This window comes from Papilio machaon, chromosome 14, assembly GCF_912999745.1.
Source record: "Papilio machaon chromosome 14, ilPapMach1.1, whole genome shotgun sequence".
In the NCBI taxonomy this organism is placed as follows: Eukaryota; Metazoa; Arthropoda; class Insecta; order Lepidoptera; family Papilionidae; genus Papilio; species Papilio machaon.
In genome coordinates, this window is record NC_059999.1 from 8,018,452 (window position 1) to 8,030,702 (window position 12,251).

Below are 12,251 nucleotides of genomic sequence, written 5' to 3' on the forward strand. Positions count from 1 at the left end.
CTGACAGCGGGCGACGCGACTAATTGCAGAACAAATCTTTTCCTTTTGAAGATGGCGAGACAATTTGCACACGCGAGACTTTCGGAGCCGCGCTGCCGCTACGGGCCCGGGTTAAGGCCTCGTAGCATCGCTGACTCGGAGCCGACGAGACTGGGCCGTTCTTCGAATCAAGGCCGATTCGAATTAACTTAAAACTCTAAGCGCGATTAAGACCAGGTAGATGATGGGGCGATGGCGATGGCGAGGACAAAGGTGAGGTGTCAGAGCACAATAGTTGCCGCGGCGGTGCTCGCGCAATCGATCTCACGCTCCTTGCCCGCGAACAATGCGCGTCTCGCTGCAGCGGCGGCGGCGGCGCGGCGGGCGCGGGAGAGCTGCCGGTAATTCCTCATCTCCGCACCATTCGTACGTCATACAGCACCGAGCAGTTGTTTTCTCGTTCGCATAACGAGCACGGCTAATATCCCTGCGCTTCACACCTACGCGAAAACACTCCCCGCGAGCCGCGAGGCGCGATACAATCGACCCAAGGCACGGGCGACGGGTGGCGGCGCGCTGAACTCTGAACTGAGTTAGTAACTAGGAACTATAGTTAGTGTACACATTCTTTCGATACGAGCTATGACATGGTCGCAAAATAAATCAGATAAAGTTTTACATTAACAAGACATACCTGAGCTTTATATTTTATAAATATTCAAAGTTGGCATATTTTCTTGTTTTTATGAACTCCATTGAAATTAGAAAAAACCTATAAAAAACAAAAAGTAAGAAAACTGCTATACTCGTAATTAAAAACGAATAATGATGAAAAATAAATGTGAAAGTAAATTCAGAAAAAAAAAACAAATTATTAACATCAATCGCCATCGCTTATGGATTGATCCGTCGCACAACAAACTGGTTCCACGGCGAAGGGTTAACATGGTCGCGCGCGTGTGTGTGCGTGCGCGTGTGTGCGTGTGTGTACACGTGCGGCGTGCGTGTGTGCGTGCCTGAGCGGAGAACGGTTACGAACCAATACGGGACAACCCTTTTGGGTTAAGCCGGGCGTCCAGCACGCATTGGCAGAGCTGTTACTAGCCACTATAGTTTACGCAAAAACCAGTATGCTAAAGTAGCTGTGAAGTTCTGATTTAAAATTTAAATTCGGAGTTTTCTAAATCAAATTCGCGTTTTTTGTGCGAAACAAGCGTGCACTTTATGAACCCTTCAAGTCAATAGAGAAACGTCAAAATGTAATTTTTTTAAGACTGTGTACAAATGTCTTAATTCGATTTCTAAAATGCTGCAATTGAATGTAATCTATCTAGGTGAACAGTGCATGCGTTGCAAAAGCCGAAGTCTGAATATGACGAAAAATATTTTTAAACCTTTTGTGGTCCGTGGTTTAGGAACATACTGTGCTTAAAATAAACCTTTATTACTACCTACATTGATATCATATGTTATATATAGGTATACATTAAATTTGAAAAATAAGTTAATTCTTCTTTTTCACCTTTTTAAGAAAATAGTGAAGTTAAAAGCACAAAAGTTTAAATCGTTGTCTCCAGCCTTCTTGTTGGGATCATACAAGTCAGCAAACCCTCTGAGGGCCACGGACACCACTACTTATAACTTTCATTAAATTTAAAAAATCAAATATAAGATATTTATTGCACGTTTGATAATTGATTTCATATCAACTTAGAACCAGGTGATAGGGGACAGGAGTGTATGGGACGGGGAGGGGGTCGGCAGGCGTGATAATCTTGCACTCGACTAATATGTTCCCTGGCCGACATTCCCGAGGGATCGATACGGGCCCGGGCACAGTACAACCTCCCCGGGAAGCGGGAGGCCGGGGGTTCGCAAATGTACCGCCAATGTTTTGGTGGCTACCGGCCGCTAAATCGACGTGTTTATGTTGTGAATAGAATATAAATAACTAAATAAAAGCTTATTAAAGTTTTAGTAACAATAAGCAATAACCCGAGAAACGTTTCATAGAACCTAGGAATTATTATATAATAGTAGTTATATATTACGAACATTATGTTCGATAGCTTTAAATGTCTACGTTTCCTAATTGAAAATATATCTACCAATTAAGTATTCAAATATTGATTAAGTACCATACACAGCCTGTTACGCAATCAAGGTTGATACGTCCTTCACAGCGACCACTGACAACTGATCAATACAGTTGGTAAGGACGCCGCATAATGCGGAGACAAACCGCGTCCCAGCCGCGGCCTCGCCGGGACGAGCATTATGAGAACCGAAATGGTTTGTAAGCAAATGACCGCTGCCAGGCTGTGCGGATATCAGCTAACCTTTTATCCACTACGGGGCCGCGCTCGAATGCCGCTTTGTGCCGCATTGTGCGCGCACAAAGCACCATTCGGCGAGGTGTCGGCCTCGAGCCTCCGACTGTCTTGTCTTTACTCAGCAGTACAAAGCCATGTTTTGTGAACCACTTTGTGAGGTGTCGCTGATTATGTTTGACGTGTGCTTACGTACCCCCCCCCCCCCCCGGCTCTCCTCGCCTCGCCTCTTTATTATTCCATTATGGATTTTTTGCTTCCCCCATTTACGGCACTCGGCCGGAGGCTTTTGATTACAGCTGCCTAAATACGTGTTTTCTAATTCATTTCTAAGTATGTGTTATACATCAGTCATGATTGTTCGTAAGTTGCTTTAATATTTAGAAGAGATTTACCATTCACAGTGATGTTTCAAGGATGTCAATAGTGCGCTGTATCGACTTGAGAAGTTATTGTTTCGGCCGCGCACCTAATCAAGATGCATCTTAATCAACTCTTAGCTTAGATTCCTACACAGCTGCAATCACACTTACGTATTTAATTTACAAGAAGTCATCATGACAAACATGCCTTTTCGAGCACCAAAGCGCTTAGTTAACAAGGGCACAGTAAGCACGTATATTTCTCCTACACCAGAACAATTTGCAATAATAATGTGCAATTAAAAAGATCTACAAAAACATTAAGCAGAATTTTAGTACATATAATTTTTACTTCGCTCTCTATTATAAAGATGCTACTGATATTATTACATACGGCTGTTTTATTTATACAATTAGATCAACATACTTATTTGGAAGATTACCTACGCACGAATTATACAACTATCAATAATAAAGGTGCACTTTATAAGCTGATTGATTTTTGATTGACAGATCTGACAGAGTGGTGGAAAAGTAATGAACAAGAATTATTAATTATGGTGAAATTTTAAATAGAGACTGACAGCGAAAAGAAATCGTAAGTTGAAGATATATTAATAGGATATGAGCAGTCATTTTGTTCGGTATAGTTGCGATGTGCTTACGTCGTGTTAATGCCCTTTTGAATTTCGCGGTTGACCAATACGGGTTTTATGTTGGTAGGTCGACTCATTTTTATTCTCCCGCACAAGCGGGTAGTTGGAAATCCCTCTCCGCTACGGACGGGCGCAGGGCCTGCGGGGGGCTTGTGCGGGGAAGGGGTGAGTCGACAGAGAACGCATCGAGTCAGCAAAAAAAGTGGTCGGCAGTTGGATAGCACATCGGACGTGTCTATTAATTAGCGTACAGGGTCGCTAAGTTTACGGTTCCGCGTTCGGTTCGGATAAGGACGCGTCTATAGGGCGCTTACGGGAAGCGGTGCATCGGGTGCATCAGGAGTGCAGCATTGCTGGCGCCTTTAGACTGTATGACAGTGACTTACTTGACTCGACTGACACCGACAGAGTAACCAGGCACCTGCAGGCGGTGAACGGGGCATCGAGTAGGTGAGTGCCAGTTCATATATTTTCAATATTTACGCCAACCATTGCGATACGTAGTCTAAGGCAGGTTGTGCCGCGGGACCCGAACCCGTCGTGTACGGCACAATTCGATGGTAGCAGAGCGTGGTTAGGTTAACACGTAGGTTATAACCGCGTGGTTATATTCGGGTTACGTGTTTTTCGGGTACGTATTTACATTGCTTGGCGAAATATTGTAACTTCCTTCTCGCGCGAAATATAACAGAATATAACGGAATACAACGGAATACAGAATATTATAACATATTACGTCGTACAATATTAGGTTTTTAATCGGGTCGTTTACGTTAAATTCTTTATTGTACGATTGCTACGTAATATTAATCGGCCATTAGGGTTCCGTTTATTGATTTCTTATACTTTTATATTTTGATTTAGTAATTTCAATCGGTTTTTTCTAGCATATTTAAATTAGGGCTTTTTTACGTAACGGTTTTTTTTGTAGTTTATGTTACGGTGCATAATATAATTTGGTGATTTTTTAATTTGGTTTTTTTTTTATATTACGGTTAATAATTTAATTTAGTATTTTTTTTCGTTTGGTAGTTTTTATGTTACCGTCGATAATTTAAGTTGGTCGGTTTTCATTACGGTTGTTTTTTTTATTAGGTAATTCTTTGTAACGGGTTTCATACATTTGGTTAAGGCGAGAATTATCTACCCACCATTTAAATTTTTTTTTTTTTTCTTTAACGACCATTTGTAGTAAGCGGTTTCTGGAAGCATCGATAATTTTCTACCTTCGATTTTTTTTTTTTTTTTTTTTTGAAATTTCATTTTATTAATCATGGCCGGCAAATATACCGCTAGGATAACAGGTGTGCTGAGATGGCTCGGCTCAGCGGTTTTGAATATTTCTAGGCCGGACCGTGAGCAAGCCCTTATGGCTAGATATCAGGTTCTAGACGATCAAATGGCGGATCTATATGCGGCGTACCGTGGCATTCTAGAGTTAGGTTTAGAAGCGGATGCCATGGCGAAGATTAATGCTGACATTGATCAGGCCGACGACCTGGCTGATCAAATTATTCAGGCTGTTGGTTGCCTTAAGGGGTCAAGCGCTGCTGACGCGCGCGTTACTGCGGAGTCGGAGGCGTCATCAGCGCTCATGAGTAGATTGCCGCTGCTCGATTTGCCACAATTTAACGGTGACTTGGAACAGTGGGTTGCTTTTAACAATTTATTTGAAAGCATTGTTCACAGTCGTAGGGATTTGACCCCTGCTCAGAAGCTTGCCTATTTGTTGGCGTCGTTAACGGGAGAGGCCAAGGGTCTTGTCCAACATTTAGGTCTTGTTGACGGTAATTATGAAATCGCCCGTGACTTACTCAATCGTAGGTATCAGAATGTTCGGCGATTAGCGGATAGTCACGTTGCTGCTATCCTAGGCCTACCTAGGATTTCGGTTACGCAGTCGTTGCGCACACGGCTTCTTAACCCGTTGTTAATAGCGGTCAACGGTCTCAAGGGTTTGGATTTACCTGTGTCCACCTGGTCGTTTTTATTATTGCACATAATTCTTTCCAAATTACCATACGATTTACAACATAGATTTGAACTGGAATACGGCGGGGACTCCACCACTCATCTTCCCAGCTTTGACAACCTAATTTTATTCCTGGAGGATGAGTGTCGTCGATCGGAGAATGTTCCCCCTCCCCCTTCGGGGCCTCCCGTAGTTGCTCCTAGAGCGAGGCCCGCGGGTAACGAACACCGTCCACCGGTTTGGGCGCGTAATAGGCCACGAATGTTTAACGCAGCGGTACGACAGGCACAGGACGTTCACTGCAGTTATTGTCGGGATACAGGACACGGTGTTACGGGTTGCCCCAAGTTCCGGAAACTACGTTGGCAAGCTCGGCGCGGTATTGCTCGCCAACGGTTTTGGTGTTATTGCTGCTTGGGGGACCACCTTGTCTCGCACTGCCGGTCAACTCGTGCGTGCGGTCAGTGTGGAGGTAGGCATCATCTCCTGCTGTGTGGGAACCGCAACGGCTCGCACTCGCCAAACACTCGGGGACTTGTATCTTCCCCTGTTCACAATAAAAATACGGAGGAACAGTGGTCTGGAGCTATGCAGCGGACATCAGGTCGCCGTGATGTTAGGTCTCCACCACGGCTTAGGGCAAACCACGCTCTGCTACCATCGAATTGTGCCGTACACGACGGGTTCGGGTCCCGCGGCACAACCTGCCTTAAACTACGTATCACAAGGCCTGGCGTAAATATTGTAATTATATGAACTGGCACTCACCTACTCGATGCCCCGTTCACCGCCTGCAGGTGCCTGGTCACTCTGTCGGTGTCAGTCGAGTCAAAAAAGTCACAGTCATACAGTCTAAAGGCGCCAGCAATGCTGCACTCCTGATGCACCCGATGCACCGCTTCCCGTAAGCGCCCTATAGACGCGTCCTTATCCGAACCGAACGCGGAACCGTAAACTTAGCGACCCTGTACGCTAATTAATAGACACGTCCGATGAGCTATCCAACTGCCGACCTCTTTTTATGCTGACTCGATGCGTTCTCTGTCGACTCACCCCTTCCCCGCACAAGCCCCCCGCAGGCCCTGCGCCCGTCCGTAGCGGAGAGGGATTTCCAACTACCCGCTTGTGCGGGAGAATAAAAATGAGTCGACCTACCAACATAAAACCCGTATTGGTCAACCGCGAAATTCAAAAGGGCATTAACACGACGTAAGCACATCGCAACTATACCGAACACATTTAGTTTGTAATATTACAATTTATGGGCGAACAAGAGAGTATTTCTCAAAATTAAAAAAAAAACGAACAGGTATTCGATTGTATTCACAATGCTAAGGTTATTTTCAGCAGCATTTATTTATCACTTTAATTCCAGAACATACCTACTCTACTACAAAGTTTTCTTCATAAATAAGTTTAGTTATTCAAAAGCAAAAGAACTTTTAATTTTTAAAAATCTTTATCCGTCGTAAAAAATGCAGTTTACTCAATAAACTATTGGTTGATGAACTAATTTATTGGTAGGCTAGTTTCATGAGTGCATTGGGGTCGGCGGATCGAGATGGGTGTGCGGGGGACGGCGGGGGGCGAGGAACAATACGCTGCGGGCGGCGCACGCGCATTGTTACACTCCTACCACCCCCTTTGTTCCAACGTTCGGGCTTCGTTATTATTTTAAATTAGCATCTAATACTAGCACATCAAACTATTTAAAACAAAACACATACTTAGGTAAAAGCATTTTAGCAAAAATCGTTAGTCTGTTTTAGAAGATGCCAAAAACTATAAAGACATCAGTCAGTTTGTCCGATTTGTGGATAACTACAGTAAAAATTGCTAGTTCATTCGCTGGTCGAGACCTATAATATGTTAACATATAGCCAAAAACTATATAGGGCTTAAAATGAGAATTTTGAACATTAAGTCTACCAATGATTCTTTTAAAAGATTATAAAGTTTAGTTTTACTCAGTTTGCTGTATATTTTAATGTAATCATATATCTACTAAATTGGTGAGCTGTGCTAGATATTTTGAAATTTACATTATACTATATTAATTCAGCAGCCTACATTTTTGCCTATTATTGTTCTATGTAGAAAATAGAAAGAAGAGTTGTAATCTCATGCAAACCATAACTTTACAATCTCTACCAACTATCATCTAATCTTACTAATTAATATTTTAAATGCGAAAGTTTGGGTGGATGAACGTTTTTTTGAAGGTATCTCCAGAGTAGCTCAAGGGATCTTGATGAAATTTGGCATAAATGTAGAACATAGTCTGCAAGAACACATAAGAAACTAATAAAGTTTTTTGTTATTCCGCGCAGACGGAGCCGCGGGCGACAGATAGTCCACATATAAAGAGGTACAAGTTGTCCGGAAACTGTACAACAAAATTTAAAATAATGAATCTAGCGTATCATATACCTAGATAAACTGAGAAACAATGTCAGACTAAGGGTATATGTAGGTAATATAGAGGTACATAATGATATCTCCACACCGATTGCCACGACAATGAAATCAATAAACTAGATGTAAATTAGATAATGGTGTTTTCTTAATTGTGTATTCTTAGTATTAAAAAATACTAATATTATATATGCGAATATCTAGATGGATGGATAGATGTTTGTTTGAAGGTATCTCAAGAACGGCTCAATGGATCTTGATGAAATTTGGCACAGATGTAGAACATAGTCTGGAATAACACATAAGCTACTTATTAAGTTTTTTTAATTCCGCGCGAACGGAGTCGCGGGAACAGCTAGTATAACATAAAGATACTGATTTTCATTTTTATATGGATAGAAGCTTAGATTATGATCCGTTTTATTGTCTAGTATTTCTATCAAAGGTGGTGCAGAAAGTCTGAGAGCGTTACTGTTAATAAATTAATTATTGTTTCAGGTACATTTAAGCTTAAACATATATCTGTTGTGTGATATTAGACATAGCCAGAAATATTGATTATGTGAAATATCATCACACCAGCTTTGGTGATGCATATTTAATGATAAGGGTAAAACATACTATTTTATAACCACGTTGACGTCCATTATATAAATCAGTGGCGGTCAAAGTGTTAAAACACGTATTTCACTGTATTTTTGGAGTATTACACTAAGTTTTTTTATTTCTTATTACAACAATGTATGTATCTTATTTTATGAACGTGTTTTCTATTTCCTGGAACTGCAATATATATCTTATATAATTTGTATAATTTTTCCATGTGGTTTATAATTATTATATTGAAATTTTCTTGTTTTAATATTTTTTTAGCAATTTCAGGAGTGTAGCAAATTAATTCAACAAAAGTATAGTAATGTAAGCTAGATTATACTCGTAGTAGAAAGTTTTTAACACCATCATAAAGTGCCTATCTAAATAAGAGCCTGCAAAAGATTGCAGATGTCTGTGGGCAACGATTGCTACGCTATTTTGGCGAATTCAAGTAGACGAAGATCGTTTGCCAACACGAAATTAAAAGAATAGTTGTTTTAGAAGAAAGAACAAAAAAATTAGGTAATTTTCTTATAAGCTTTGAATAATTTTCATGTTCAAGAAAATTCTTATTGGAATACGTTGTGACGAGACATTCACTTTATTTTCTGGTCACATCTTTTAGCCTCAAGTTTGCGCTGTTTTGATATTTTATGATTATAAAAGGAAATAAGGTTTAATAGTACTTATAATGTTATGCTGTTAAAATAAATTTTTAATGTATAAATGTGTACAATATATCGTTGAATTTGTTCCAGAGTAAGATCGCGCGGAGTGTCGCCGCCGACGGCTGAGTGCGGCGCGACGTAGCTAAATGTTTCCTCACATTATGTCTCTTTATTACTGTGTATTCCTTTTTAAATATTTTTAATTTGAAGTTGTTTTTTAATCGTTTATAAAGCAATAAAATTATACGGTTATTATTGTGACTTGACTTATGAATTAAAAATTTCAATGAATTTTGTTTTACAATCAAATTGAAAATGTTACAGAATATTAGGACCAGATCAATTTAACTAACTTAAGTAATATTAATTATCTTCTACAAATTAATATTTATGACAGTTTCACTTTGTTATTTCAGTTCCAAAAGAAAGTTTAAATAAATAACTTAATCAAGACCAAGTTAAGTAAATGTTGAGGAATTAATATATTTAAAATAAGTTCAAACTTACCTAAAGTTAGTTGCTTTAATTTAATTTATATGCTTCCATATATAAAACTACAGCTTTGTCTGCATTTAAAAATAAAAAGTTCAAACACCCAACACACAGCGATCTATTTTACACTCTACTATCTTATTTTATATTATTTTTCAACTATCAAGTAACTTAGTTTAACAATAATGTTTTAAATTTATGCGATACGTTTCTGTTTATGAACATTTTATATTCATTCACAATCTTGTAAACATATTCCAAACTAACAGACTAGTGGACAGATATATCTGTAATATACATCATGTAAAAGCTTCTCACGAAAATGTTTATAAGATATTATGTCCATAAGCTACATACATTACACTGAAGCTACTGAGATAAAGTAATTGTATACCTATATAAGTTGTAATCAATGTAGAACTACATAAACAACAAAGTATGTGTCATATGTAAAACTTAGCAGCAAAGTTTAAAACAAGTAAGCAAACTCTGTGTAAGCATATTACATCTGATATGCCTACTGCCTGATGAGGCAAATTTTCAACAACGAGAACTAAATGCTCACAGCTAAATATTATTTTTTATAAACTTTAAGCCGTGCATCTCGGTCTTAGTTTCATTACGTACTAATGCATGTTCCCAGCGAGTGTGAGTGTGCCAGGCCGCGCCGGCGGAGCGCGCCAGCCTGCGAGCCGTGAGCGCTTTGTGCCGCGCCGGCAGTAACCCGATCTTAACGTGCATAAAGCGTCCCCCCATCCCTCACGCGCGCTAATTACGGCACAAAGATCGCCAGGTCTTTTGTCCTGATTCGCGCGCGCATACCTTGCCGCCGCGCTAACTTCCACAGTTTTCTCTTGTGCTTTATCTTATTGGAATTTTCCGGAGTAGACGGATGGAGTCAGGTGTTGAGTGGTTCGATGGCGAGGCACCACAGAGTGTTGCAAGAACTAGGTTGAGGTTGGACTTACCGGGCGGCGCGTGCAGCATGGGCGGACCGGGCAGGAAGGCGGCGGCCACCGCTGCCTGTGCGTTGAAGGCGGCGGCATAGGCAACGCGGCTGGCTACCGACGCCGGCAGCGGGAACTGCGGCGCGAAAGGTCCTCGCGCGTACCGTGATACCGCCGCCGCCGCCTCGCCCTCGTAGCGCTCCCGCTCGCGCTCCTCGCGGCCTTCCCGGGCTTCACGGCCCTCCGACAGGCCCAGCAGCTCCTGGATGGCGAAGGGCGAGCGCTGCGGCGCACCCGCGCTCGCACTCATCGCCTGCATCGTTCGCGCTGTCGACTGCCGACCGACTCTACGCAGCCGGACCTTTACATTACTGTCGCCTTCTCCAGCGATCTCCCCTGCACTCTACTATCCCGACGGCACAACCTTCCGGTACGTACTAAGATATCACTAAAGTTCTATCACAGGCGTTTAATGACCAAATGTAAGTGCGGGCGGGGTCTTCGCCTAGACCGCTGTTATGTTAGCTGGAGGTGTACCGGGTGTCGCGCGAGTTGTGTATCGTGCGTGCGGTGCGTTTGTGTGCGACGCGAGCGCTCACCGCGGCGTCTGGAGCGCGTGTGGAGCGGGCGGGCCGGCAACGGGCGCGGCGGGCCGACAGCGGGCGGTGCGCAGCGCGGTAAGGGCGCAACCGCCGAGCGCCGACGGGCACTTGCGACGTTTGTCGCGCCGGCGGGCGGGGCCTCGCTAATAGCCAATACGGATATTTTGTTACCGCACTGTATTGGCCAGATTTTTGCCCCGGTGCCGCCCCGCACCCGCGCCGCCATTCTGAATGAAACTCTCTTGCCACAGATTAGGGTTGACACTCGTCCACTTGGGCGAGGGTTCGCTTAAAGTTGATTAACTTAGCGCGGTCGGACCCGCGTCCCCCGCCTCCTCCCCTCCCCTCCCCGGCTGCAACTTTATTTAAATCAGTACTTAAAATGTGAAGTGCCGCGCTCTAAGAATACCTTAATCGTACACAAAATTACAAGAACATAATGATACATAAATGTCAGCCGCCGCACTTTCCTTACCAAATAAATAAAAGTTAATATTAGAAAATGTGTTTGTTACTGCTGTGGTTCCTACAGCTCACCCCCGAGCCCCCGCGCGCCGCCCCGCAGCACCCCGCAGCACCCCGCAGTGGTTACAGTTTCAAATAAGTCAATAGTTTAACATTTTATTTACGGTGGGATATGAATATTCCGTCCATCATAAAGCGAGGCTCCATTAAATGAATATTGTTTTTTTTATTTTCCTGCATTTTATTTGATGTGATTAATATTTATTTTTTCAGAACTATTGTTACAATCAACGGTCTCCTTATTCCTATAAACTTACCTATAAATAACGCTTAATAATTAAATAAATATGAATTACAACTCAAAATTTAAATTATTCAGATGTAACAATTCTGTTTGTAGTAAAGCGATGGGATGCTTTCGCCTTTTTCTTTGCATTTTAAAAATGTAGAATCAGGTAGTTATAGGCCTACTATAATTTTTTAAACATTAGCAGTAAATTTCACAAAGTTACTGCCAGCTGTTAACGAACTCTATTGACTTAAGGCGGGAATACACAAGCCTGTAGCTTTAACTTACATACAAGTTATTTGCACTTGTCAGCTAGGTACCTCCCAACTTTGTATGCTTACTGGCATTCTCTAACTAGCATGAAAGAACATTGATCTTGTGTCAGTTATTGGTTTGCAACATGAGAGAGGGGTGGCGGGGGGCTACGATACCGGCTTATGTAAACATGCGTGCAAGTTGTTTTTCTCAGCATTCTTATAG

At 42.0% G+C, this 12,251-nt stretch overlaps 1 protein-coding gene across 2 annotated transcripts in view; it reads right to left on the reverse strand.

Moving 5' to 3' along the window:
• The window catches only part of LOC106708409 (visual system homeobox 2), a 77,979-nt gene extending 66,961 nt beyond the window's left edge, over positions 1-11,018 (reverse strand). For both annotated transcript variants that reach the window (XM_045680932.1, XM_045680933.1), the window contains exon 1: positions 10,437-11,018. In XM_045680932.1, the coding sequence (XP_045536888.1) occupies positions 10,437-10,734 (298 nt within the window). In that variant the 5' untranslated portion in view covers positions 10,735-11,018. The remainder of the gene's footprint in view (positions 1-10,436) is intronic.
• Positions 11,019-12,251: the final 1,233 nt, after the last annotated feature.